Raw genomic sequence first — 25611 nt, forward strand, 5'->3', positions numbered from 1 at the left:
TGATGCATCGATACTTGATCCCATTGTTCCAGGAATTCCCACTGCAATCTTCTCATATGCCATCGACTCCATCTTATCATTGGTATGCAGCAGGACATCACTCCTAGTAATTGTAGACACCCTCTTGCACTGCTCCATAGCCTCTGAATTGCCTGTGAGCACATATTCTTGATTTTGTCGATCTTCTCCACAGGGAGTGAAACTGTGTTCTCCCTGGTATTGAAGAGCGCCCCTAGGTACACTAGATGTCTTGCTGGGCACAACTGGCTTTTCTGCACATTTATCACCCAACCTAATTGAGTCAGAAAGTCCATAGTTTGATCCCGATGACAAATCAACTTTTCCTCTGTCTCTGCCAGGATCAGGATGTCGTCCAGGTAGTGATGTATTCTTATCCCCTGGACTCTCAGCATCGCAATCACTGCTATTAAGACCTTTGAGAATGTCCTTGGTGACGTGGATAGTCCGAAAGGAAGAGAAGTGAATTGGAAATGCAGATCCAGTAGTGCAAACCTCAAGAATTTTTGAAAGTCGTGATGAATTGGTATGTGTAGATAGGCGTCTTGCAAATCTATTGACACCATCCAATCGTCTGGGGCTATTGAAAGTATGATCGACTGAAGCGATTCCATCTTGAATCTTGCCAGGGCGACTGATTTGTTTAGATATTTCAAGTCTATCACCGGTCTGAAGGTGCCGGTCTTTTTCTGCACCAGGAAGATTGGCGAGTAAATCCCTTGAAATCTTTCCTGTTGAGGCACTGGAATTATTGCCTTTTGTTGAACCAAGGATTCCACATCGTCTCTTAATGTTGATCTTTTCTGCACCCCCCTTGGCAGGCGGGTAGGCACAAATCTGTCCTGCGGCTTTGACTTGAATTTCCATTTGTGTCCTTTTGAAATTGTAGATATCACCCAGGAATCTTGAATCTTTTCCACCCAGACTTCTCTGAAGGTTCTGAGTCTGGGACCAATCGGGAATGACTGGGTGGCCGCACCTTCAAAAGGACTGCTTAGAAGTTCCTGGATTCTGTGCCGTTTCCTTGAGATTCCTAGCCAGCGATGCTTGCGAGCTTCTCCAATTCTTTCTAAACTGTCTTGCCGGTTTGTAACTCTTGCTGTCCTTAAATCTATTGTAGGATTGTCTCTTGCCAGCTGCCACCGGTTTTGACTGCGGCCTATCTTGCGGTATCAACCCGGATTTTCCGCCTGTGACCCTTGAAATAGCTTTATCCATTTCATTTCCAAAAAGGGTTTGACCATCAAAAGAAATCTTAATCCAGTTTTGCTTCGAACTCTGGTCAGCCTTCCATGGTTTCAACCATAATGCCCTCTTCGCAGTCACTGCATTCAGCATAATGCGTGATGATGACCTCAGCAAGTCTAATGATGCTTCTGCGATAAAATCTGCCGTAATCTTCAAATCCTCAAGAGCAGTTAGAATTTCTGTCTTTTCCATATCCATTAGGATAGCCTCTTCTATATTTGATACCCATACCTTCATGGCCTTCGCCACTGATGTTAGTGCAATGGATGGTTTGCAAGCTGTACCTGCTGACAGGTAAATCTTCTTTAGATCATTATCAATACGCCTATCCAAGACGTCAATAAACATCACCGAATTTTCCATAGGTAACGTCACATTCTTGATCAGTCTTGATAGTGACGCGTCCACTGTCGGTGGATTCAGTAGAAATGGCACTTCCTCCTCCTTCAGTGGGTACAACTTTTGAAATCTGTTCTGTATGGAGGGCTTGTTTTCCACCTTTTTCCACTCCTCTAGAATCACGTTCCTTATCTCCTTCATTAATGGAAAGGTTGAGGATTTTTTTACCAAATGGGTATAGTACTCCTTGTTTTGCTCCGGTTCTTCCTCCTGCTCTGTCCACTCCAGCGCTTCTTTCACTGCCGCTATAAATGGAGCTGTTAAACTGAAGCTGAATAATCCTGGTAAATCTTCTTCTCCAGTGTTCTCTGTTGAATTGTCATTGTCTTCTCCCAATACTTGAGCTGACGAAGACGTGTGAGCGGAAACTTCCTCTCTTACCACTCTCCTGATAACGTCCACTATTTCTTCCGACTTATCCTCATTACTCTTTGATAATTGTCCAAAACATGACCCACAGACTGTCTTATCCTGCAGAGCTGGATTTGGGCAGGCCCAACATTGCCCCTTATTTGGGATGCGCCTGGACGGTGGTGACCTTGACCTTTCTCTGAAGTGATAATCATCATAGCTATGATGGTGACGGTATCTGTAATATGAATCACTTCTTCGTCTTGGTGACCTTGACCTGGATCTTGAACGTCTTGAATCCTTATGACTTTTCTTGGATTTATGTTTTTTCGGCTTTGAAGGTGAACGTGCTCTTACAGGCACTACACTCGATCTTCCTTCTTCTTTAGAGCTGGAAGACACAAACAACAATTTATGTTGTTTAGAGTTGTCCCCATAAAAATATTTTCCTTTTTTTTTTTTTTTTTTTACTGTCCCTTTAAAATTCAGAAATGAACCTTACCCAGAGGGACTATCATGCTCTGAATCGTCGGCACCTGCAGGATCCACTGCGAGAACAATCAAAAAGATCCAATTAGTGACACAATAATAAAAAATCCTCTTTTTTTTTTTTTTTTTTTATATGAGCAAATACACTTACTTCCAACAAACTTGTAATTTATGAGCCACCAGTACTCCAATCAGTACGCCACGTTAAGCCAGCAGCAGCACCAGCTTAATCAACCTCCCAGGATGACAGCCAGCCTGCTACTGCTTCATTTGCTCTTTAAATAGAGCGCTGCAGGAACGTGCCCAGCGTAACCCCGCTGTACTGGCACACTTCCCTGCCTTAATATGGCCACCGCCGCTCTGTGCCTCCACCCCCATGCCGTGCGCATGCGCGGAGGCGACTTCCGGACGCCCCAGACGGTTCCGCCTGCCCAAGTGTCCATGACAAGCATGGCTTCCTTCCGAATACGGAAGACACCTCCACATGCGCGGAGGCGACTTCCGGACGCCGCAGACGGCTCCACCCGCCCCAGCGTCCCAGACAAGCTTGGTTTCTATCAGAAACCACCCCTCCGTAAGTCACCAGCAACAGCGATATTACAACACAACACCCAACGGGTGCACAGCGGATCCTGTCCTTTAGACGGCAGGCACCGCAGAGCATGACATGCTCACACCCAGGATGCACATTTAGTAGCTGAGGTGTGTGAGCCAGGCAGGAAAAGAAGTTTACAAAGAAAACCCTGCCCAAGGTAAGGTGCTCAATGAGCTTTAACGTTTTCTTCTTTCCTCAGTAATCCAGCAACCAGAAAAACCAAAAACATACCTGAAAATGCTTCTACCTACAGCCAACAACTAATGGGTCCTATAGAGGCTGAGGACGAAAAAAAGAATGCAGGTAGGGGTTGTTCAGCCCCTTTTATAATTTTATTGGGTCCTGTAGGGGTTAAGGGGGCGGAACCTAACCCAGAGTATGCCGACATGGAGGTATCAGGAAAGTAATACAGAGCAGTGGGCGGGGTTTCGGGGTCTCCTCCCCGCGCGATACGCCCACCTCACATCGCAGCCAAGCGCCGCACAGTGGAAATTGGGGGAAAGGTGAAAGCTAGGCGGGAATACGGGGGGGAGCAACAACCGAGCGCTAAGCCAATGTGAAGCCTCGCTGTATGGAGAGGGGTGGGGTTCCGCCGGGCAGGAGGCGGGGATTCCACACGTTCAGGAAGAGCGGCGTTTGGGCGGAAGGTGGAGAGAGGGAGGAACTGCATACAATTTGGGCGGGGGGATTTGAGCAGAAAGCGGGTAGGTAGTAGTGCTGGGGGAGGAGCTGCGCTCTGCGTTGCCTAGCCTATTGTAGTGGTGGGCGTGGTTGTGGGAGGGGAGGAGCTGCGCGTTGCGTAGTGTAGTGAGGGGCGTGGTTGTGAGGAGGGGAGGAGATGTCCGCTGGCACTGATGATAATGAGACTGTGAAGAACAGGCCGAGCTAGGAGTGACCTTATACAGTGACAGCTGCACTTCCCTTCCACATGGCGCTGCTCAGAGGTAACGCGTAATATCAGTATGTACTGTCTGCTGCAGGGAAGGGATGCTTAGCTGCAGTGGCGGAGCTATGGGCCCTGGTGCGATTTTTACATTGGGGCTAGTGGCGTAGCAATAGAGGGTGCAGAGGTAGCGTCAGCGTCAGGGCCCTTGGGCTAGGGGGGGTCCACTCTCATTCACAGCAAAGTATTAACTCTTTATTTAGTCTTGTAATAAATCACTTCTATACTTCTATCACTTCTATAAAACTTACACTGGGGCACACAGCTTTTTAGCTACGCCACTGATTGGGGCCCCCAAAGCGTGCTATACATGACAATTGATATGGTACATCAAAACCAATTCCCTGGTGGGGATTGTAAGGTCATTTTCTTGAAATAGGCGCCTGTTGCCCTATTGTAGGGTTCCTGTGCTGCCCCTTCCCTGGAGGAGGCCGCTGTTACCCTATTATTTGGTTCCTGTGCTGCCCCTTCCCTGGAGGAGGCCACTGTTACCCTATTGTTTGGTTCCTGTGCTGCCCATTCCCTGGAGGAGACCGCTGTTACCCTATTGTAGGGTTCCTGTGCTGCCCCTTCCCTGGAGGAGGCTGCTGTTACCCTATTGTTGGGTTCCTGTGCTGCCCCCTTCCCTGGAGGAGGCTGCTGTTTCCCTATTGTAGGGTTCCTGTGCTGCCCCTTCCCTGGAGGAGGCTGCTGTTACCCTATTGTAGGGATCCTGTGCTGCCCCTTCCCTGGAGGAGGCTGCTGTTACCCTATTGTAGGGTTCCTGTGCTGCCCCTTCCCTGGAGGAGGCTGCTGTTACCCTATTGTTGGGTTCCTGTGCTGCCCCTTCCCTGGAGAAGGCCGCTGTTAACCTATTGTAGGGTTCCTGTGCTGCCCCTTCCCTGGAGGAGGCTGCTGTTACCCTATTGTTGGGTTCCTGTGCTGCCCCCTTACCTGGAGGAGGCTGCTGTTTCCCTATTGTAGGGTTCCTGTGCTGCCCCTTCCCTGGAGGAGGCTGCTGTTACCCTATTGTAGGGGTCCTGTGCTGCCCCTTCCCTGGAGGAGGCTGCTGTTACCCTATTGTAGGGTTTCTGTGCTGCCCCTTCCCTGGAGGAGGCTGCTGTTACCCTATTGTAGGGTTTCTGTGCTGCCCCTTCCCTGGAGGAGGCTGCTGTTACCCTATTGTAGGGTTTCTGTGCTGCCCCTTCCCTGGGGGAGGCCGCTGTTACCCTATTGTAGGGTTCTTGTGCTGCCCCTTCCCTGGAGGCGGCTGCTGTTACCCCTATTACAGGGTTTCTGTGCTGCCCCTTCCCTGGGGGAGGCCGCTGTTACCCTATTGTAGGGTTCTTGTGCTGCCTCTTCCCTGGAGGAGGCCACTGTTACCCTATTGTAGGTTTCCTGTGCTTCCCTGGAGGAGGCTGCTGTTACCCCTATTATAGGGTTCCTGTGCAGCCCCTTCCCTCTAGGAGGCCACTGTTACCCTATTGTAGGGTCCCTTTGCTGCTCTCTTCCCTGGAGGAGGCTGCTTTTACCCTACTGTAGGGTTCCTGTGCTGGTCCTTCCCTTGAGGAGGCTATTGTAGGGTTTCTGTGCTGCCCCAACCATGGTTCCTGTGCTGCCCTTCCCTGGAGGAGGCCGCTGTTACCCTATTGTAGGGTTCCTGTGCTGCCCCTTCCCTGGAGGAGGCCGCTGTTGCCATACTGTAGGGTTCCTGTAGCGCCCCCTCCCTGGTGAAGGCCGCTGTTGCCATACTGTAGAGTCCCTGTGCTGCCCCTTCCCTGGAGGCGGCCGCTGTTACCCTATTGCAGGGTTCCTGTGCTGCCCCTTCCCTGGAGGAGGCTTCTGTTATCCTATTGCAGGGTTCCTGTGCTGCCCCTTCCCTGGAGGAGGCCGCTGTTGCCATACTGTAGGGCTCCTGTGCTGCCCCCTCCCTGGTGAAGGCCGCTGTTGCCATACTGTAGAGTCCCTGTGCTGCCCCTTCCCTGGAGGCGGCCGCTGTTACCCTATTGTTGGGTTCCTGTGCTGCCCCTTCCCTGGAGGAGGCCGCTGTTACCCTATTGCAGGGTTCCTGTGCTGCCCCTTCCCTGGAGGAGGCCGCTGTTGCCATACTGTAGGGCTCCTGTGCTGCCCCCTCCCTAGTGAAGGCCGCTGTTACCCTATTGTAGGGTCCCTGTGCTGCCCCTTCCCTGGAGGAGGCCGCTGTTGCCCTATTGTAGGGTTCCTGTGCTGCCCCTTCCCTGGAGGAGGCTGCTGTTACCCTATTGTTGGGTTCCTGTGTTGCCCCTTCCCTGGAGGAGGCTGCTGTTCCCCTATTGTAGGGTTCCTGTGCTGCCCCTTCCTTGGAGGAGGCCGCTGTTACCCTATTGTAGGGTTCCTGTGCTGCCCCTTCCCTGGAGGAGGCTGCTGTTACCCTATTGTTGGGTTCCTGTGCTGCCCCTTCCCTGGAGAATGCCGCTGTTACCCTATTGTTGGGTTCCTGTGTTGCCCCTTCTCTGGAGGAGGCTGCTGTTACCCTATTGTAGGGTTCCTGTGCTGCCCCTTCCCTGGAGGAGGCTGCTGTTACCCTATTGTTGGGTTCCTGTGTTGCCCCTTCCCTGGAGGAGGCCGCTGTTACCCTATTGTTGGGTTCCTGTGCTGCCCCTTCCTTGGAGGAGGCCGCTGTTACCCTATTGTAGGGTTATTGTGCTGCCCCTTCCCTGGAGGAGGCTGCGGTTACCCTATTGTAGGGTTCCTGTATTGCCGCTTCCCTGGAGGAGGCTGCTGTTACCATATTGTAGGGTTCCTGTGCTGCCCCTTCCCTGGAGAAGGCCGCTGTTACCCTATTGTATGGTTCCTGTGCTGCCCCCTTCCCTGGAGGAGGCCGCTGTTACCCTATTGTTGGGTTCCTGTGCTGCCCCTTCCTTGGAGGAGGCCGCTGTTACCCTATTGTAGGGTTATTGTGCTGCCCCTTCCCTGGAGGAGGCTGCGGTTACCCTATTGCGGGGTTACTGTTTTGCACTTCCCTGAAGGAGGCCGCTGTTACCATATTGTAGGGTTCCTGTATTGCCCTTCCCTGGAAGAGGCCGCTGTTACCATATTGTAGGGGTCCTGTGTAGAGATGCTGGTGAACAGCTCGCCAACATATCTCTATAGGCAGGCTGGCCGCGTACTACTTACGGGACACAATGGGCCGGAGTAGTACACATGCCCGTGTCTGCTTGCATCCTTTAGTACGCATACCCTGGCTCCGAATCCAGGTACCAAGAAATTGATTCAACTCAGCTATACTATAGCTAAGTTCTTATTGCCGCAGCACTGTCGCTCTCCATTACCAGAGTTTGGCTATGCAGTAGCTGAAATCCAGCTAGAGTTGCTGCTGCTAGTGGAAATTTGAATTACCTGTTTCAAGGTGAGTCCTATTCACTATGTCTCCTTGCTGCCTCTGTATTGGTCAGTGACCTTGGGTAAGTTTGATCCCAAGTTCTTAATATCCTCTAGATCTGTATCCCATTGTGGAAGTGTAGGAAGCTTTAGTTTAGGGTCCCTAAAATGGGTACATATTGTTCAGGCGCCGTGAGCGGAATGGCGGATCTTCCTGCTGCCGCTAAACTCCCTGGCAGCGTTAGAGACACAGAGATAAGTCATGTTTCCGTTTTTTTTACTTACCCGGGGCTTCTTCCAGCCCCATAAGCATGGATGTCTCCCTCGCCATCCTCCCTAGCGCCACCGTTAAGCCGAAATCTTCTCGAATATGCGGCTCAGTGACGTGAGCGGGGGGGGGGGGGGGGGGGGGGGGCCTTCTGTGCATGCGTGGACCTTCAGTGCCGTGGCTGACATCACTTAGACTGAGCCTGACAAAGGGGGGGGGGGGGGTTGATTTTGTGGCTGAACGGAGGATTTTGTGAGGACGGTGAGGGACACATCTATGCTTAACCTCCCCGGCGTTCTATTGAGATCGCCAGGGAGGCTGCGGGAGGGTTTTTTTTTTTTTATAAAAAAAAAAAATCTATTTCATGCAGCCAACTGAAAGTTGGCTGCATGAAAGCCCACTAGAGGGCGCTCCGGAGGCGTTCTTCTGATCGCCTCCGGCAAGCATAAGTAACAAGGAAGGCTGCAATGAGCAGCCTTCCTTGTTTGGCTTTCCTCGTCGCAATGGCGACGAGCGGAGTGACGTCATGGACGTCAGCCGACGTCCTGATGTCAGCCGCCTCCGATCCAGCCCTTAGCGCTGGCCGGAACTGATTGGTCCGGCTGCGCAGGGCTCGGGCGGCTGGGGGGACCCTCTTTCGCCGCTGCTCGCGGCGGATCGCCGCAGAGCGGCGGCGATCAGGCAGCACACGCGGCTGGCAAAGTGCCAGCTGCGTGTGCTGCTTTTTATTTGAGGAAAATCGGCCCAGCAGGGCCTGAGCAGCAGCCTCCGGCGGTGATGGACGAGCTGAGCTCGTCCATACCGCTCAGGAGGTTAAGGGGTTGGAGGAAGCCCCGGGTAAGTGCAAAAAAAAAAAAAAAATTGGCAACATGACTCATCTCTGAGTCTCTTTAAAGGACTTACGAGACGAAAGTAAGAAAAAAATGTAATCACCTGCCTCACCTTTTAAGGCACGGAGGTCGCCGTCTGCGCCCTCCGTGCCGATCCGCCGGGTCCCCCCGCTCATTAGCCCCCCGGGCCAGCTGCCGACCCCACGGCCCGGGTCGGGCTCTCTTGCCTCTCGTAAAATGGCCGCTTGCTGTGGCCGCGGCTGCGCAGTCCGCATAGCCGCGAGTGCGGCTGCGCAGCTCTAGGCCACTAGTGGATCGGGGGGTTGGCCCTAGAGCTGTGCAGCCGCACTCGCGGCTATGTGGACTGCGCAGCCGCGGCCACAGCAAGCGGCCATTTTACGAGAGGCAAGAGAGCCCGACCCGGGCTGTGGGGTCGGCAGCCGGCCCGGGGGGCTAATGAGCGGGGGGACCCGGCGGATCGGCACGGAGGGCGCGGACGGCGACCTCCGTGCCTTAAAAGGTGAGGCAGGTGATTACATTTTTTTCTTACTTTCGTCTCGTAAGTCCTTTAAATACTATTCCCCCGTCGAGTTGCAGCAACTGGGAGGGAGATGTAATTTGGGGTCTGGCGATCACCGAATCCCTGAATTACCATTATGCGGGTAGCGCAGCATTACATTGCTGCTAGGACGGCGGCCAGCACTGAAATGAACTGCTTCGCCCCAGAATGACTTTGGTCTTGATGTTGGCCCTGGCGCTATGGGCTCTAGGGTTGCAATTAGCTATTCCAATCTTTTTATGGCTGAGTTTGAGGCCCATTTTACACTAACAGGGTAAACCTACAATGCATTACCCTATTTTGCCACATGGGGTTGCAAAAGCAATGAAAGTCTATGGAGAATTTCACACTTCGTAGTTTGTAAAATGAGATCCAACCAGGGCTTTGGAGTCTGGGGTTGGCGCAGTTTTGGGTACCTGGAATTGGAGTTGGTGGTTTTATAAACTGAGGCGTCTGAGTTGGATGATTTTTGTACCGACTCCACAGCCCTGGAACCAACGCCCCCATACCTTTTTGAATTTATCATCACCTATGCTTCTTGTATTCACGTTTCAACCAAACTAGGTCCCTGTGGACATGGGGTATCCAATCTCTTTTCAGAGGGGGAATCACATACATTTTCATACATATATTATGCAACACAGTACTGTGAATCCAGTCTTACAGCTCTGAAAGCATCAGAACCCCATTATAGACACACGTCCATGTTTAGTTTTGGACATTTTGGGTACATCAGGTAACAACTGAAGTGAGAGGGATATGGAGGTGGCCATATTTATTTCCTTCTTAATGTTGATCCTCTGCCTCTAATACTTTTAGCCATAGCAGATCAGGTGTTTCTGACATTATTGTCAGATCTGACAAGATTAGCTGCATGCTTGTTTCAGGTGTGATTCAGACAATGCTGCAGCCAAATAGATCAGCAGGGCTGCCAGGCAACTGGTATTTCTTTATAGGAAATAAATATGGCAGCCTCCATATTCTTATTTCAGTTGTCCTTTAAAGTGAAGCCCCAATGCTCCAAAGTAGCGATGTCCAACTGGCGGCCCACTGGCTCTCCCTGAGGTCCCGAAAGGCAGAGCGGCAGCGGAGCGATCTTAGCCCACGCTGGGCTGGCTGTAGAGCCGAGATGATGCGGAGTGATACACACTCCAACCGCATCACCCGGAGCTCATTACAGGGCGGCTCAGCGTGAGGCGGGAGATTTACAGCTGTAGATGCAGTGCACGTCACTGGAGATCGCCACTGGAGCAGTCATCTGCCAGGTGAGTTCATTATATTTGTGTTTACAGGTTCCTGGCCACAGAAATGTATATTGGAGGGGGAATGCCAATCTGATTGCATTTTGTGGGAATCTCCTGCCAATCTGATTGCATTTTGTGGGAAGTGCTCTAGCAAGAACACTATTTATTGAAGTCGGCCCTCCACCATATGGTCTGGTAAAAAAAAAAAAAAAAAAAAATATGGCCCTCCATGTTGGACAGCACTGCTCCAACTAATTAAACAAAAATGAATGTTCAAGTCAATTTCAAAGGTTTCAATGTAACAGGCAAGCTCAGGTGCACCTTATAGCCATTAGGGACTGATGTGCAGACTACTCATAAATGTCTCTTGTAAAGTCATGTCTAATACTGACGTGGCATTAGTCCATCTTACATCCATTAACCACAAGTCAATAATACGATGTAATGAGCAGCAGTCATATGTTGGAGACACGCAGTGACAGAATGCGCAAATGGAAATCAACCCCTCAGTTTCTGGCTGTTTCTCATGCTTGGGCAGTGATGATAAACCTTCCGTGGCTATGAGCAGCAGACAGCTCCTGTATGTGGTAGTCAAGTCATTGCAGGGTGACCTTTGGAACCGGAATACTTGTGTGTTCTGACCCTTGAACATTAATTCCATGTTCTGCTGGTTTATATACAGTTCAGGTGTAGCCCAGAGCATTGACAGCCTTCAGTTTTCTCCAAAAGAAACCACATTTTTCATGAAATATTAACTACTTCCTTACCAGCAGTCTCTGCCCTCTTAGGGACCAGAGACTACTGGTACTGTAAAACGGCGCTTACCGACGAATCGTCACAATAATCCACTGCTCCAGCCGTGCACGCCGCTCTGTCCCTGCTGCAGGTCCCTCTCTCTGCCGTCCCTATGACAACAGAGCTGTGCAAGAAGGCCAGGAGCCGCTTTCATTTGCCTCCTGAATCTGTCAATCAATGTAAGCCAATGGAATTGGCTTACAGTGATGACAGGGTCAGGAGCCAATGAAATCGCCTCCTGACCGTCTCACACAACTCTGTTGTCCGTGCGGTGACTATGTTTGAAATCTATATCCTGTCAGATCTGCACAGCCACAAGCAGAACGAAGATTTCAACTGCGTTGGTCCAGATTCGGTTAAAATCTCACAAACCTCATCCATTATTTATTATGATATATTTATATAGCGCTGGCGTCTTCCGCAGCGCTATACAGAGTATATTGTCTTGTCCCTTAACCATCCCTCAGAGGGGCTCACAATCTAATCCCTACCAAAGTCATAGTGTAATGTTATTATCGTAGTCTGGCTCCAATTTAGGGGGAAACCAATTAACTTACCGCATATACCCAAGTATAAGCCGACCTTCCAACTTTTACTTTTAAAAACGGACAAAAATGATTGACTCAAGTATAAGCCTAGGGTAGGAAATGCAGTGTGTGCCCTCTGCCAGAGTGGAATCGGCATGTGTTGGGGATGACTGTCCCCCTTTTAGCAATAAAGAAACTGTAATAGTTTTAAGTATTGCAATTATTATACTAAAATCTTTAGAGGAGTGGAAGAACATGTTGCTGAACCAGGAACAATATACTGTAGCAGTTGGCTGATGGTGTAATGGTTAAGGGCTCTGCCTCTGACACAGGAGACCAGGGTTCGAATCTCGGCTCTGCCTGTTCAGTAAGCCAGCACTAATTCAGTAGGAGACCTTAGGCAAGTCTCCCTAACACTGCTACTGCCTATAGAGCGCGCCCTAGTGGCTGCTGCTCTGCTCTGGCGCTTTGAGTCCGCAAGGAGAAAAGCGCAATATAAATGTTATTTGTCTTGTCTTGTCTAAGTAATGCAGCTGAGTTGTAATGGCTGCCACCACCGTGCAAAGAGCACTGTTGGCCCCACCCTGACCTGATCACAGGCGCAGATTTACATGGGGGGGAGGAGGGACACAAAGCCATCACAGCTCAGCTATGTAAGGGCTGGTGCACACCAGAAGAGCTTGTCTGAGCGCTTTGTGATTTTAAAAGCTCCTGCTGATGTTATTTTATGTGTGTGTTCACACTGAAACAATGTGATTTTGTAAAAATCCTCCATAGCATTGCATTAGCAAGGGCTTTTAAAATCTCTAGCGTTTAAATAGCTCTTGTGTTGTGCACCAGCCCCTACTCATATTGCAATGGCTGGTGCTCTGGGTGGGAGGGAGGAACGGGATCAGCAACTGACTTGGGTATAAGCTGAGACTCCCACTTTTGGGCCACTTTTTTTTGGTCTCAGAATCTCGGCTTATACTCAAGTATACAGTTACTTCTCAAAAAATTAGCATATTGTGATAAAGTTCATTATTTTCTGTAATGTACTGATAAACATTAGACTTTCATATATTTTAGATTCATTACACACAACTGAAGTAGTTCAAGTCTTTTATTGTTTTAATATTGATGATTTTGGCATACAGCTCATAAAACCCAAAATTCCTATCTCAAAAAATTAGCATATCATGAAAAGGTTCTCTAAACGAGCTGTTAACCTAATCATCTGAATCAACTAATTAACTCTAAACACCTGCAAAAGATTCCTGAGGCTTTTAAAAACTCCCAGCCTGGTTCATTACTCAAAACCACAATTATGGGTAAGACTGCCGACATGACTGCTGTCCAGAAGGCCATTATTGACACCCTCAAGGAAGAGGGTAAGACACAGAAAGAAATTTCTGAACGAATAGACTGTTTCCAGAGTGCTGTATCAAGGCACCTCAGTGGGAAGGAAAAAGTGTGGCAGAAAACGCTGCACAACGAGAAGAGATGACCGGACCCTGAGGAAGATTGTGGAGAAGGACAGATTCCAGGCCTTGGGTGACCTGCGGAAGCAGTGGACTGAGTCTGGAGTAGAAACATCCAGAGCCACCGTGTACAGGCGTGTGCAGGAAATGGGCTACAGGAGCTGCATTCCCCAGGTCAAGCCACTTTTGAACCAGAAACAGCGGCAGAAGCACCTGACCTGGGCTACAGAGAAGCAGCACTGGACTGTTGCTCAGTGGTCCCAAAGTACTTTTTTCGTATGAAAGCAACTTTTGCATGTCATTTGGAAATCAAGGTGCCAGAGTCTGGAGGAAAGACTGGGGAGAGGGAAATGCCAACATGCCTGAAGTCCAGTATCAAGTACCCACAGTCAGTGATGGTCTGGGGTGCCATGTCAGCTGCTGGTGTTGGTCCACTGTGTTTTATCAAGGGCAGGGTCAATGCAGCTAGCTGTCAGGAGATTTTGGAGCACTTCATGCTTCCATCTGCTGAAAAGCTTTATGGAGATGTAGATTTTAGTTTTCAGCATGACCTGGCACCTGCTCACAGTGCCAAAACCACTGGTAAATGGTTTACTGACCATGGTATTACTGTGCTCAATTGGCCTGCCAACTCTCCTGACCTGAACCCTATAGAGAATCTGTGGGATATTGTGAAGAGAAAGTTGAGAGACGCAAGACCCAGCACTCTGGATGAGCTTAAGGCCGCTATTGAAGCATCCCGGGCCTCCATAACACCTGAGCAGTGCCACAGGCTGATTGCCTCCATGCCACGCCGCATTAAAGCAGTCATTTCTAAGTATTGAGTGCATAACTGAGCATAATTATTTGAAGGTTGACTTTTTTGTTTTGTTTTAAAAACACTTTTTTCTTTTATTGGTCGGATGAAATATGCTAATTTTTTGAGAGAGGAATTTTGGGTTTTCATGAGCTGTATGCCAAAATCATCAATATTAAAACAATAAAAGGCGTGAACTACTTCAGTTGTGTGTAATGAATCTAAAATATTTGAAAGTCTAATGTTTATCAGTACATTACAGAAAATAATGAACTTTATCACAATATGCTAATTTTTTGAGAATGACTCGTATTTGTATGTTTTTGGGATGTGGGAGGAAATCTACGTAGACACGAGGAGAACATACTAACTCCGTGCAGATAGTGCCCTGGCTGGAATTTGATCCTAGGATTAATGCTAACAAGCAGGGCTGTGGAGTCGGTACAAAAACCATCCAACACCGACTCTTCAGTTTATGAAACCACCGACTCCACGTACCCAAAATGGTTCCGACTCCTTAGTCTAATACTTACCAGGACTGTGGATTTGGTACAAAAATCATTTGACTCCCCAGTTTATGAAACCACTGACTCCGGTAGCAAAAATTTTCTCTGACTCCTCGACTCCGACTCCACAGCCCTGCGTAACAAGTTTATGAATCCTATCTAATGAAACCTCTGTGTCGCTGCGTACTGCTCCTGCTGTCCCTGTGTCCGTAGTTTTGTGTACCGTGCATGCGCGGCACACGAGTGGACTTAAGAGCTGGAGGAGGATGGGGCCAAGGGTGTGGCCATGTGTGCACTGGTATGCGCATGCGTGGTGACGGACGGGAGGAGGGTTGTGAAGGTGGCCTAGAGCCCGTTATTATAATGGGAGCCCGTTATTATAACTAGTGTGTTATAATTGGCTAACTTGCATTACAGTATTATGATGTTGTTGTTTTTTTTGTAGGTGTTTTTATTGTTGCAGCAAAGAGGACCCCTTTTGGCACGTTTGGGGGTGTGCTGAAGGATCACACTGCAACCGACTTGGGGGAAATTGCAGCCAAAGCAGCCCTTGCAGCTGGGAATGTGGCTCCAGATGCCATTGATAGTGTCATATTCGGGAATGTTGCTCAGGTACGTGGTCTTCCACATTAAACTGTAACTCCGCTTTTGTGAGACTGTGTGCGTCTTATGTACGAACCTATTGTACTCTTATTAAAGAGGACCTGTGGTGAAAATAACGTAAATAATTACTTATTTTTTTTTTACAATATTTGTTTATGGACTATTTAGTCAGTCTTTGCCCATTGTAAAATCTTTTCTAATGCTGAAACCAGGAAAATTACCATGAGGACCCTTTTCCACTAGCGGCGATTGCGATGCTGAATTGCAAAATCGCAAATCTTTAGTTATTTTCAAATCGGTACGGTTTGCATTTAACATAAGAATCGCGGTAGGTAATGTCCACTACCTCGCTTTTTTTTTTACTCAAGCGCGATTGCTCCACGATTTTTGCCGCCATTTTGCTTTGCTGTGCATTGCATAGCAAAATCGCAAACGCAATCGCCGGGAAATTTGCTGAACTTTGCTGAATCGCTAGAGTTTAGCGCGAACGCTAGCGATTGCTAGTGGAAAAGGGCCCAAGTAACTGAATTCTTTTCTGCATTAGGCTACTAAGTCGCTACAGTGCCTCTTTAATTACTTGTCCAGTTATGTTTTTGTGAGGTGTGCCATTTTAGTCACTGCACACAAGTGAAGGAACAAGATCTCAAACAGGCAGTCCTCTGAATGCAGCTACTGGCAGAATAGGAAGTAAATGCAACCAACACTGGACCTTTATATTAAAGGAAGTCTGAAGTGTTAGGTGGGGGGGGTTACTTACCTTTGGCTTCCGCCAGCCTCCTGGAAACATTTTTTGTTTTTTTTTCCCCCACTCAATTAAGGTTTTCTTTTAAAAAGAAAAAAAACTTATCTAAGGTAGGGGAAGGCTCTGGGTCCTATAAAGCTTTCTCGGTCCTCTCCCATGGGTCAGAGACTGATGTCTTCCGCTTCGGGTTGGCTTTGGAAGTCTTCGGGAGTACTCTGGCTCCCAAAGATGGGCCACTCCGTACTGTGCACGCGGGCAAACGCCCTCTCTTGCATGTGCGCAATACAGAGCCACCCATCTTTGGGTGCACTCGGGCTCCTGAAGCGTTCCGAAGTCTCCCGCAGGAGGAGATTTGCAGATGAGGAGAGGAGCAGGAAGGTTCTATAGGACCCAGAGCCTTCCCTCTCCTTGGGTGAGCATCTGTTTTTGTTTTTTAAATATCGCTTCAGATTAACTTTTAACACATTGGTGTATGTAGGCCACTGAAGTTAGTTGGCTCTGCACCCTTCCGTCGGTAACCCTCCCCACCTGGAGGATTTTAATTAAAGGAGTGGCTTTAATTTCCACATATCCAGTTCTTTGCAATTCTTGTTTTACTTGTTATTGCAAAATCTTTACTTTGAGAATAGTCTGCCTCAATATCTCATGCTGAGGCTTCTGTCCTGCCCACCTCACAGGTTCTCTTCCTTGCAGCTTCTCTCTGCACAGAACTCCCCTTCATTCAAGCGCATTCCCAAGTCCTGCCGATTCCTTTAAAGCAGGGGTCTCAAACTCCATTTACCTGGGGGCCGCAGGAGGCAAAGTCAGGATGAGGCTGGGCCGCATAAGGGAATCAATCAATCAGCAGCTCAGGTGCTCTGACTGAAGTCAGACTGTATTAGCTGCATGCTTGTTTCAGGTGTGTGATTCAGCCACAACTGCAGCCAAAGAGATCAGCAGGACTGCCAGGCAACTGGTATTGTTTGAAAGGAAACATCCATATCCCTCTCAGTTTAGGTTCCCTTTAAGGGATATGGAGGCCAACATGTATTTTAAGCAGTGCCAGTTGCCTAGCTGTCTTGTATATCCTTTGCCTCTAGTACTATTAGCCATAGACCCTGAACAAGCATGCAGCAGATCAGAAGTTTCTTACAAAATTAGCTGTATGCTTTTCTGGTGTGATTCAGGCACAGGTGACCAGAAAGATCAGCAGGACTGCCTGGAAACTAGTATTGTTGAAAAGGAAATAAATATGGCTGCCTCTATATCCATTTCACATTAAAACGGGCCTGAACTCAGAACTTCCTCTCTGGGCCCCCCTGCAGATGCATCCCTTGCAAGGTCTATTGTTACGCCCCTGGCTATATAGCCTGAAATTACACTTTCATTTTATGCTTCTATCATATTGACATTTAAAAATTATATTTATCTGACAGAGTTCAACACTCGGATTTTATCTGCATCAGCGCTATCTAGCAGCAGCCAGTTATTACTATGTCTGACGTTGGTGTTATAGGGAAAAATGCCAATGCTGGACATACGTAGTCTGACATAGGATTGGAAGGGAGTAAATTAGAAGCCTTATGGGGCAGGATTGGAAGGGGGTAAATTAGAAGCCTTATGGGGCAGGATTGGAAGGGGGTAAATTATAAGCCTGATGGGGCAGGATTGGAAGGGGGTAAATTAGAAGCTTGATTGGAAGGGAGTAAATTAGAAGCCTTATGGAACAGGATTGGAAGGGGGTAAATTAGAAGCCTGATGGGGCAGGATTGGAAGGGGGTAAATTAGAAGCCTGATGGGGCAGGATTGGAAGGGAGTAAATTAGAAGCCTTATGGGGAAAGATTGGAAGGGGGTAAATTAGAAGCCTTATGGGGCAGGATTGGAAGGGGGTAAATTAGAAGCCTTATGGGGCAGGATTGGAAGGGAGTAAATTAGAAGCTTGATTGGAAGGGAGTAAATTAGAAGCCTTATGGAACAGGATTGGAAGGGGGTAAATTAGAAGCTTGATTGGAAGGGAGTAAATTTAGAAGCCTTATGGAACAGGATTAGAAGGGGGTCAGTTAGAAGCCCTATGGGGCAGGATTGAAAGGGTATAAATTAGAAGCCTGATTGGGCAGGTTTGGAAGGGGGTAAAATAGAAGCCTGATGGGGCAGGATTGGAAGGGGGTAAACTAGAAGCCTGATGGGGCAGGATTGGAAGGGCATAAATTAGAAGCCTGGTGGGGCAGGATTCAAACGGGGTAAATTAGAAGCCTGATGGGGCAGGATTGGAGGGGGTACATTAGAAGCCTGATGGGGCAGGATTGGAAGGGGGTAAATTAGAAGCCTGATGGGACAGGTCCTCTTTCAGCCAAGCCATGTCTTTGCCTCACACATGTAGTCCATAAGCAATAGATTGTAGAGTGCTGTGATATAATACATCAGACACATTGTATATAAGGGATAGCGATAACTGATAACGTCCTACCTCTTGTTGCAGACTTCCACTGATGCCATCTACCTCACCAGACACATCGGCCTGCGTGTCGGCATCCCAGTGCCTGTGCCGGCTCTCACCGTCAACCGGCTGTGTGGCTCCGGCTTCCAGTCCGTGGTCAACGGGTGCCAGGTAACTACACATTGTGGTGCTCATTGCTGGATAGCGTGACTGAATAGTGTAATGGTTAAGGGCTCTGCCTCTGGCACAGGAGACCTGGGTTCATATCTCGGCTCTTCCTATTCAGTAAGTCAGCACCTATTCAGTAGGAGACCTTAGGCAAGTCTCCCTAACACTGCTACTGCCTATAGAGCGCGCCCTAGTGGCTGCAGCTCTGGTGCTTTGAGTCCGCCAGGAGAAAAGCATGATATAAATGTTGTTTGTCTTGTCATTGCTGACCGAACCTGCAGCATCAGTACAGAGCCTGTTATACCCGCGGTAGTCTTTGGCATTAATTGATTGGTCTGGCTTTGTTGTACACCAAAAATGGAGTGCTTTTGAATTTTATATTTTTTTTAGGGGCCTGTATCTTTGGAAATGCTGATCATTTTGACACTTAAGTCCAGTGCACACCAAAAACCGCTAGCAGATCCGCAAAACGCTAGAGGTTTTTGAAGCAGATTTCAGAGCGATTCTAGGCATGTGTATAGAGGTTTTCTAAACATGCCGAGCGTTTTTGGAGCGTTTTTGTGTAGCAGATTACAAATATTGTTACAGTAAATCTGTTACTGAACAGCTTCTGTAACAAAAACGCCTGGAAAACCGCTGTGATCTAGCGTTTTTCAGAGCGGTTTTCCACTTTCCTATACTTTTAACATTGAGGCAGAAACGCCTCAGAAATCTAAAAAATGCTGCAGCCCCCAAGTTTGCGTTTGGGGAAAAAACGTGCCGCTCTGGTGTGCACCATCCCATTCACTTTCATTAGCCAAGCGGTTTTCCCCCCTGCAAGCGTTTCAAAAAACGCTCCAGAACCGCTTTGGTGTGCACCAGCCCTCAGAGGCTGATTTATCTCAGTCACTGCACTCAAGCAGCTCGGATTGATACTAGCGAGCGCCCAATACGCGCGATCCTGTCAGCATAACGTGCTCCCTTTACTTACAGGCGATCTCTGTATGTGCCACACAATGTGGTTACAGCGAGACTGCAATATTTCATTAGCACAGCCGCTCCTAGGTTACCAGTAATTAACATAGGAGCGGCCGTGTTAGTGAAGTATCGCGGTCGCACTACATCCACATTGCGCGGCATGTACAAGGATTGCATGTAATTGAAGAGCGCACGCTATGCTGACAGGACCGAGTGCATAGTGCACTCGCTAGTATTCAATTGCGCTGCTTGAGCACGGCAGCTGTGATAAATCAGACCACTTTGTTGTTTTTTTTTTTGTTTTTTTTTCAGAAACTGCAGTTTTGTTTTTATAGTATGTTCTGCTTCATTAGCCAAAGGTTGGGAGTTAGTAGTGATCATGATTTTGCATCCAGTTGACTTTAAAATGTTTTCCCTTCTCCTTAGGAAATTGCCCTCCGGGAGTCGGAGATTGTGATGTGTGGAGGGGCGGAGAGCATGAGCCAATCTCCATATGCTGTACGGAATATCCGCTTCGGAACCAAGTTGGGAGTGGATCTCAAGGTATAACCACTGCTCTGTCTGCAGCACAAACACAGAAGGGCTGTGATCTCTAGCGACCCCTAAAGGACACCAGAGGGGACACTAAACCTGGACTAGGTTCACTAAAACTTATTTTCTGTGTATATGAAATTAAGTACAGTACACCTCTGCTTACAGTGTGTGCCTATATAGCCCTTAACCACTTCACCCCAAAGGTGTTTTTTCCCTAACGGACAAGAGCGATTTTCACCTTTCAGTGCTCATCCCTTTATTTGTCGATAGCTTAATCACTACTAATCACAATGAAATGATATATACCTTGTTTTTTTCACCACAAATTGGGCTTTTTGGGGTTGATATTTGTTTTCAGTAATTACCGTACTTTATTTTCTATGCATTTTAAAGGGAAAAACAAGGAAAAAATACACTATTTCTCCAATTTCATCCCCTATAGTTTTAATATAAACACTGCTACTGTGCATAAAACCCACACATTTTATCTGCCTATTTGTTCTGGTTATCACAACATTTTAATTATGTCCCTAGTACAAAGTATGGTGACAATATAGTATTTGGAAACAAAGGTGTATATTTTTTTTTCTTCACTATTTTCACATGCACGTGCACAGGAATGCGCGGGAGCGTGCATGTGCTCGGGGGGGGGGGGGATTTGGCAGGTGGAAAACAGCAGAAAATGCTTCAAAGAGGGCAATATTTTTAGTGCTGGGAGGTGATCTCTGCGAACGCTCGTTTACTGATAGTTCTGTAACCAGTAGATAAGGTCTTGGGTCTCCCAGAATACTCGGGGGGGGGTATACATTGCCAACATGCAGCAATGTATAGCTCTAGGAAGTGTTTCTGATGCTGAAACCATGAAATGAATGTAAAAGTGGCTATCCTGAATAATTTCCTGCATTTGGCTATAGTTTACTATGGTGCCTCCTGAAATTGGTCCACTTCCAAGCTATATAAATGTGAATGCGTGCTTTAAGTCATAGACCCTGCCTGTTAATCTGACCATACATTAGCCTCGGCATTTGAGTGCAGCCAGGCCTCCTTATTGTCTAAGCAAGCAGGGGGTGGGGCCATGAAGGACCTACCCCCAGACAATCAAAAACAACTGTAGGTGTGTGGAGCTATGGCTTAGTACAGCACAGTTGTAACAGTTCCTATTTCTATATATTGCTGTATATTAGTATGTAGCCCCACCCTCAAGCCATGTTTCAGCCTAGGCATTATTGGAGTCCCAGAGCATTATGGGAGACAAGGTATTCTTTCTACTGACTTCGGATTGCACAGTGAAGAAACATTTCACAGAGATGCACCTGACAGGGATAAATGCGTAGGGTGGCTGGATAGTGTACTGGTTAAGGGCTCTGCCTTTGACATGGGAGACCAGGGTTCGAATCCTGGCTAGGTCAAGTACCTATTCAGTAAGGAGTTCAAGGCAAGACTCCCTAACACTGCAAGGTGGCCTCTTGAGCGCGTCCCAGTGGCTGCAGCTCTTGAGCGCGTTGAGTCCAACAGGAGAAAAGCGCTATACAAATGTTCGGATTATTATTATTATTATTATTATTATTATATTATTATAAATGTTACCACCTGTGATGAATTTCAGAATGCAAGTCAGGGTGAGGAAAGATTGACAAACACTGGCTAAATAATTAAAAAAGTATTATAAAAGAATTAGCAGTTTTAATCCATTAAGTTAATTTCACTACAGTTCCTGTTTGACCCTTTGGGGACTGGCTACCTGTACCCCCCCCCCCCCCCCCCAAGGACCAGGACATTATACATGCGGTGGCGCACACTGGGTGGCGGAGGGGGTTTACAGGCAGCCGGATCCCTAGTATAGCTGCCAGAACACACTGCAGCCTCTGATGAAAGGACAGTTAGTCCTTAACATTGGGCACAGTGCTCTCCCTCTACTTGGCTGTAGACAGGGTGATATATTGTTTCTCCTTACCGATTATTTGACCAGAGGCGCCAATATAAAGTAAAAACATCTAAAACCAGTTTAAAAGGGGGAAGTTGGTGGACTTATCTCCCTCAAAGACAGACTAGGATTCGTTATTTTATCATAAAGATAACATTTCATTATAGCTCCAATATGCAACGCGTTTCACAGTCACATTCCCGCTTCATCAGGCAATCAAATGGAGAAATGGAACTAGTAGTTGTCTGTACAGCAACCAAGCGCCTCTGTGGTACAGACAACTACTAGTTCCTTTTTCTCCATTTGATTGCCTGATGAAGCGGGAATGTGACTGTGAAACGCGTTGCATATTGGAGCTATAATTGTTATTTTCATGATAAAATAACGAATTCTAGTCTCTTTCCTTGATTGAAGTAAGTCCACCAACTTCCCCCTTTTAAACTGGTTTTAGATGTTTTTACTCTATATTGGCGCCTCTGTTCAAATAATCGGTGTCTAGTCCACCCCAGGTGGAGGGGTCGTATCCCCATATTTTCCTATCTACAGAGAGCGACTTCTTATACCTGAGTTGGGGTCAGGTTATAATTCTCCCCACCTGCAATTGAAGTTGTTACCTAAGCGGTAACCCATACTTGTGAGTATATCCATTATTGGTTTACTTTGCTAATTTGCACACTAACTACTACACTATATTGGGCTCTCGGTCTCCCCTTTTTTGTCTTACAAGTATTGTTACTCCTTGTTTGCATTTACTTTATTTATAGTTCTGTTCACATCTGCTGTGTATTATTGTTGTGTTGGCACTCTGCTATGTGTATTGATGTATATAGACCATGTGCTGTATAAAGGCAGATACTGTGCAGAATTATTAGGCAAGTTGTATTTTTGAGGAATAATTTTATTATTGAACAACCATGTTCTCAATGAACCCAAAAAACTCATTAATATCAAAGCTGAATATTTTTCAAAGTAGTTTTTAGTTTGTTTTTAGTTTTAGCTATTTTAGGGGGATATCTGTGTGTGCAGGTGACTATTACTGTGCATAATTATTAGGCAACTTAACATAAAACAAATATATACCCATTTCAATTATTTATTTTTACCAGTGAAACCAATATAACATCTCAACATTCACAAATATACATTTCTGACATTCAAAAACAAATCCGTGACCAATATAGCCACCTCAAAAGCCTGCCATCCATGGATTCTGTCAGTGTTTTGATCTATTCACCATCAACATTGCGTGCAGCAGCAACCACAGCCTCCCAGACACTGTTCAGAGAGGTGTACTGTTTTCCCTCCTTGTAAATCTCACATTTTTATGATGGACCACAGGTTCTCAATGGGGTTCAGATCAGGTGAACAAGGAGGCCATGTCATTAGTTTTGCTTCTTTTATACCCTTTCTTGCCAGCCACGCAGTGGAGTACTTGGATGCGTGTGATGGAGCATTGTCCTGCATGAAAATCATGTTTTTCTTGAAGGATGCAGACTTCTTCCTGTACCACTGCTTGAAGAAGGTGTCTTCCAGAAACTGGCAGTAGGACTGGGAGTTGAACTTGACTCCATCCTCAAACCGAAAAGGCCCCACAAGCTCATCTTTGATGATACCAGCCCAAACCAGTACTCCACCTCCACCTTGCTGGCGTCTGAGTCGGACTGGAGCTCTCTGCCCTTTACCAATCCAGCCACGGGCCCATCCATCTGGCCCATCAACTCACTCATTTCATCAGTCCAAAGTCTTGAGATATTTCTTGGCCCAGTCTTGACGTTTCAGTTTGTGTGTCTTGTTCAGTGGTGGTCGTCTTTCAGCCTTTCTTACCTTGGCCATGTCTCTGAGTATTGCACACCTTGTGCTTTTGGGCACTCCAGTGATGTTGCAGCTCTTAAATATGGTTAAACTGGTGGCAAGTGGCATCTTGGCAGCTGCACGCTTGACTTTTCTCAGTTCATGGGCAGTTATTTTGCGCCTTGGTTTTTCCACACGCTTCTTGCGACCCTTTTGACTATTTTGAATGAAACGCTTGATTGTTCGATCACGCTTCAGAAGCTTTGCAATTTTAAGAGTGCTGCATCCCTCTGCAAGATATCTCATTATTTTTGACTTTTCTGAGCCTGTCAAGTCCTTCTTTTGACCCATTTTGCCAAAGGAAAGGAAGTTGCCTAATAATTATGCACACCTGATATAGAGTGTTGATGTCATTAGACCACACCCCTTCTCATTACAGAGATGCACATCACCTAATATGCTTAATTGGTAGTATGCTTTCGAGCCTATACAGCTTGGAGTAAGACAACACGCATAAAGAGGATGAGGTCAAAATACTCATTTGCCTAATAATTCTGCACTCCCTGTATTTTAGCGCAGCATAGTCACTTGATGTACTGCTCTACCAGGAAGGACGGCCAGGAAAAAGTAATGCAGCCTTAGACTCGGTGAACCTGCTGCCAAGTACGACGCCACTGTGCATATTGTATAGACAATACCAGTAAATAGAAATGAAGGGCATATTTGTTTGCAATAAAATGAAAAAAAAAAAGTAAAAAGTGACTGGTGGGCCAAGTTGCACAGGACTTGGACAGAGGAAGAAAGTTCTGTGCATTGATGAGTCAGTTAGCAGTGTCTGACACTAGGAAAAGAACAGTAGAAAAAATGTCACATTCATGTACACCAGAAGGGTAAAGATAAAATAAGGTTAAAATGAAATAAAACGTAGAAAAACGAGCCAGCTTACCTCAATGAATACTGTCAGATAAGACAATGAGATTTTAGTATGCACAGGCAATGCGTTTCAATGGTCTGACCCTGCATCCCCAGGCCAATACTAGTGTTACAATACTAATAGCCAACAGTATTGAAGATTCAATACTATTGGTACTGCGGCACTTGTATTGGCCTGAGGAAGCGCGCTCAGACCTGTGAAATGCATTGCCTGTGCATATTAAATATTATTGTCTTATGTGACTTGTCATTGAGGTATGCTGCCTCGTTTTTTCTACGTTTTTATTTGATTTTTAACCTACCGTATTTTCCACCCTATAAGACACTCCGGAATATAAGACGCACCCAGGTTTAGAGGGCAAAAACCAGGGGGGGGAAAATAAACTAAACCTGGTGCATCCATATTCCAGGAGAGTCTTTTACATGTCCTCCCCTGAATGGTGTCCTCCATGTTTCCTCCTATGTCACCTCCTGTATCCCCATGTCTCCCCAAGTGTCCTCCTGCCTCCTCCTATCTCCTCTCCCCCATGCCTCCTCCTCTCTCCCTCGGGGTTCATCTCCCCCATGCCTCCCATCTACCCAATGTGTCACCGCTGTGGCCATCTCCCACCCTCCCACTTTCCTCTCCTGCCTCCTTGAGTCTTCGGTGTCCTCCATGCAAACAGCGGCTTCCTCTAGTGCCGGCTGCTGATGTGTCATTAGCAGCAGGCACTAGAGGAAGCCGCACAGGGAAGTCAGATGTCTTCAATCTCCGCGGACATGTTGGTGAGGTAAGCTGTTGCCACTGCTCGCACGGAGGCCCCAGAGACTTGAGGAGGGAGGAGAGGCAAGCGGGGAGGGAGACAGCCACAGCAGGGACAAAGGCAGGGAATCCCTGATGTTGGTGGTTCGTATCGGCAGGCATTCGGAAGTCAGGTATTCCCTGCCTTTGCTGTATAAGACGCAGGGACTTTTTCTCCCTGTTTTTTGGGGGGAGAAAAAGTGTGTCTTATACGGTAATTTTATCTTTTCCTGGGTGCCTCTTTACCCTTATTGTTGCATTACACCTCCCATCCCATTGATTTAGGCGGGTTTCCTCTGGGGTCACGTGCCGGGCGCCATTGTGACATCCAGTGGTTTTTGACCTAAGAGAGCAACCATATACAGTCCCGTTGGGACACCCCGAGTTGAGTCTA

The 25611-nt window shown here is 47.4% G+C and overlaps 1 protein-coding gene across 1 annotated transcript in view; it reads left to right on the top strand.

The window, feature by feature from the left end:
* Window positions 1-3918: 3918 nt before the first annotated feature.
* Window positions 3919-25611, top strand: part of ACAA2 (acetyl-CoA acyltransferase 2) — a 37031-nt gene continuing 15338 nt past the window's right edge. Inside the window, exons 1-4 of the mRNA XM_068251376.1 lie at window positions 3919-4044; window positions 14813-14979; window positions 18172-18300; window positions 19681-19797. Coding sequence (XP_068107477.1) covers window positions 4029-4044; window positions 14813-14979; window positions 18172-18300; window positions 19681-19797 — 429 coding nt within the window. The 5' untranslated portion in view covers window positions 3919-4028. The remainder of the gene's footprint in view (window positions 4045-14812; window positions 14980-18171; window positions 18301-19680; window positions 19798-25611) is intronic.

The sequence above is a fragment of the Hyperolius riggenbachi genome, chromosome 1 (genome assembly GCF_040937935.1).
Source record: "Hyperolius riggenbachi isolate aHypRig1 chromosome 1, aHypRig1.pri, whole genome shotgun sequence".
Taxonomy (NCBI): Eukaryota; Metazoa; Chordata; class Amphibia; order Anura; family Hyperoliidae; genus Hyperolius; species Hyperolius riggenbachi.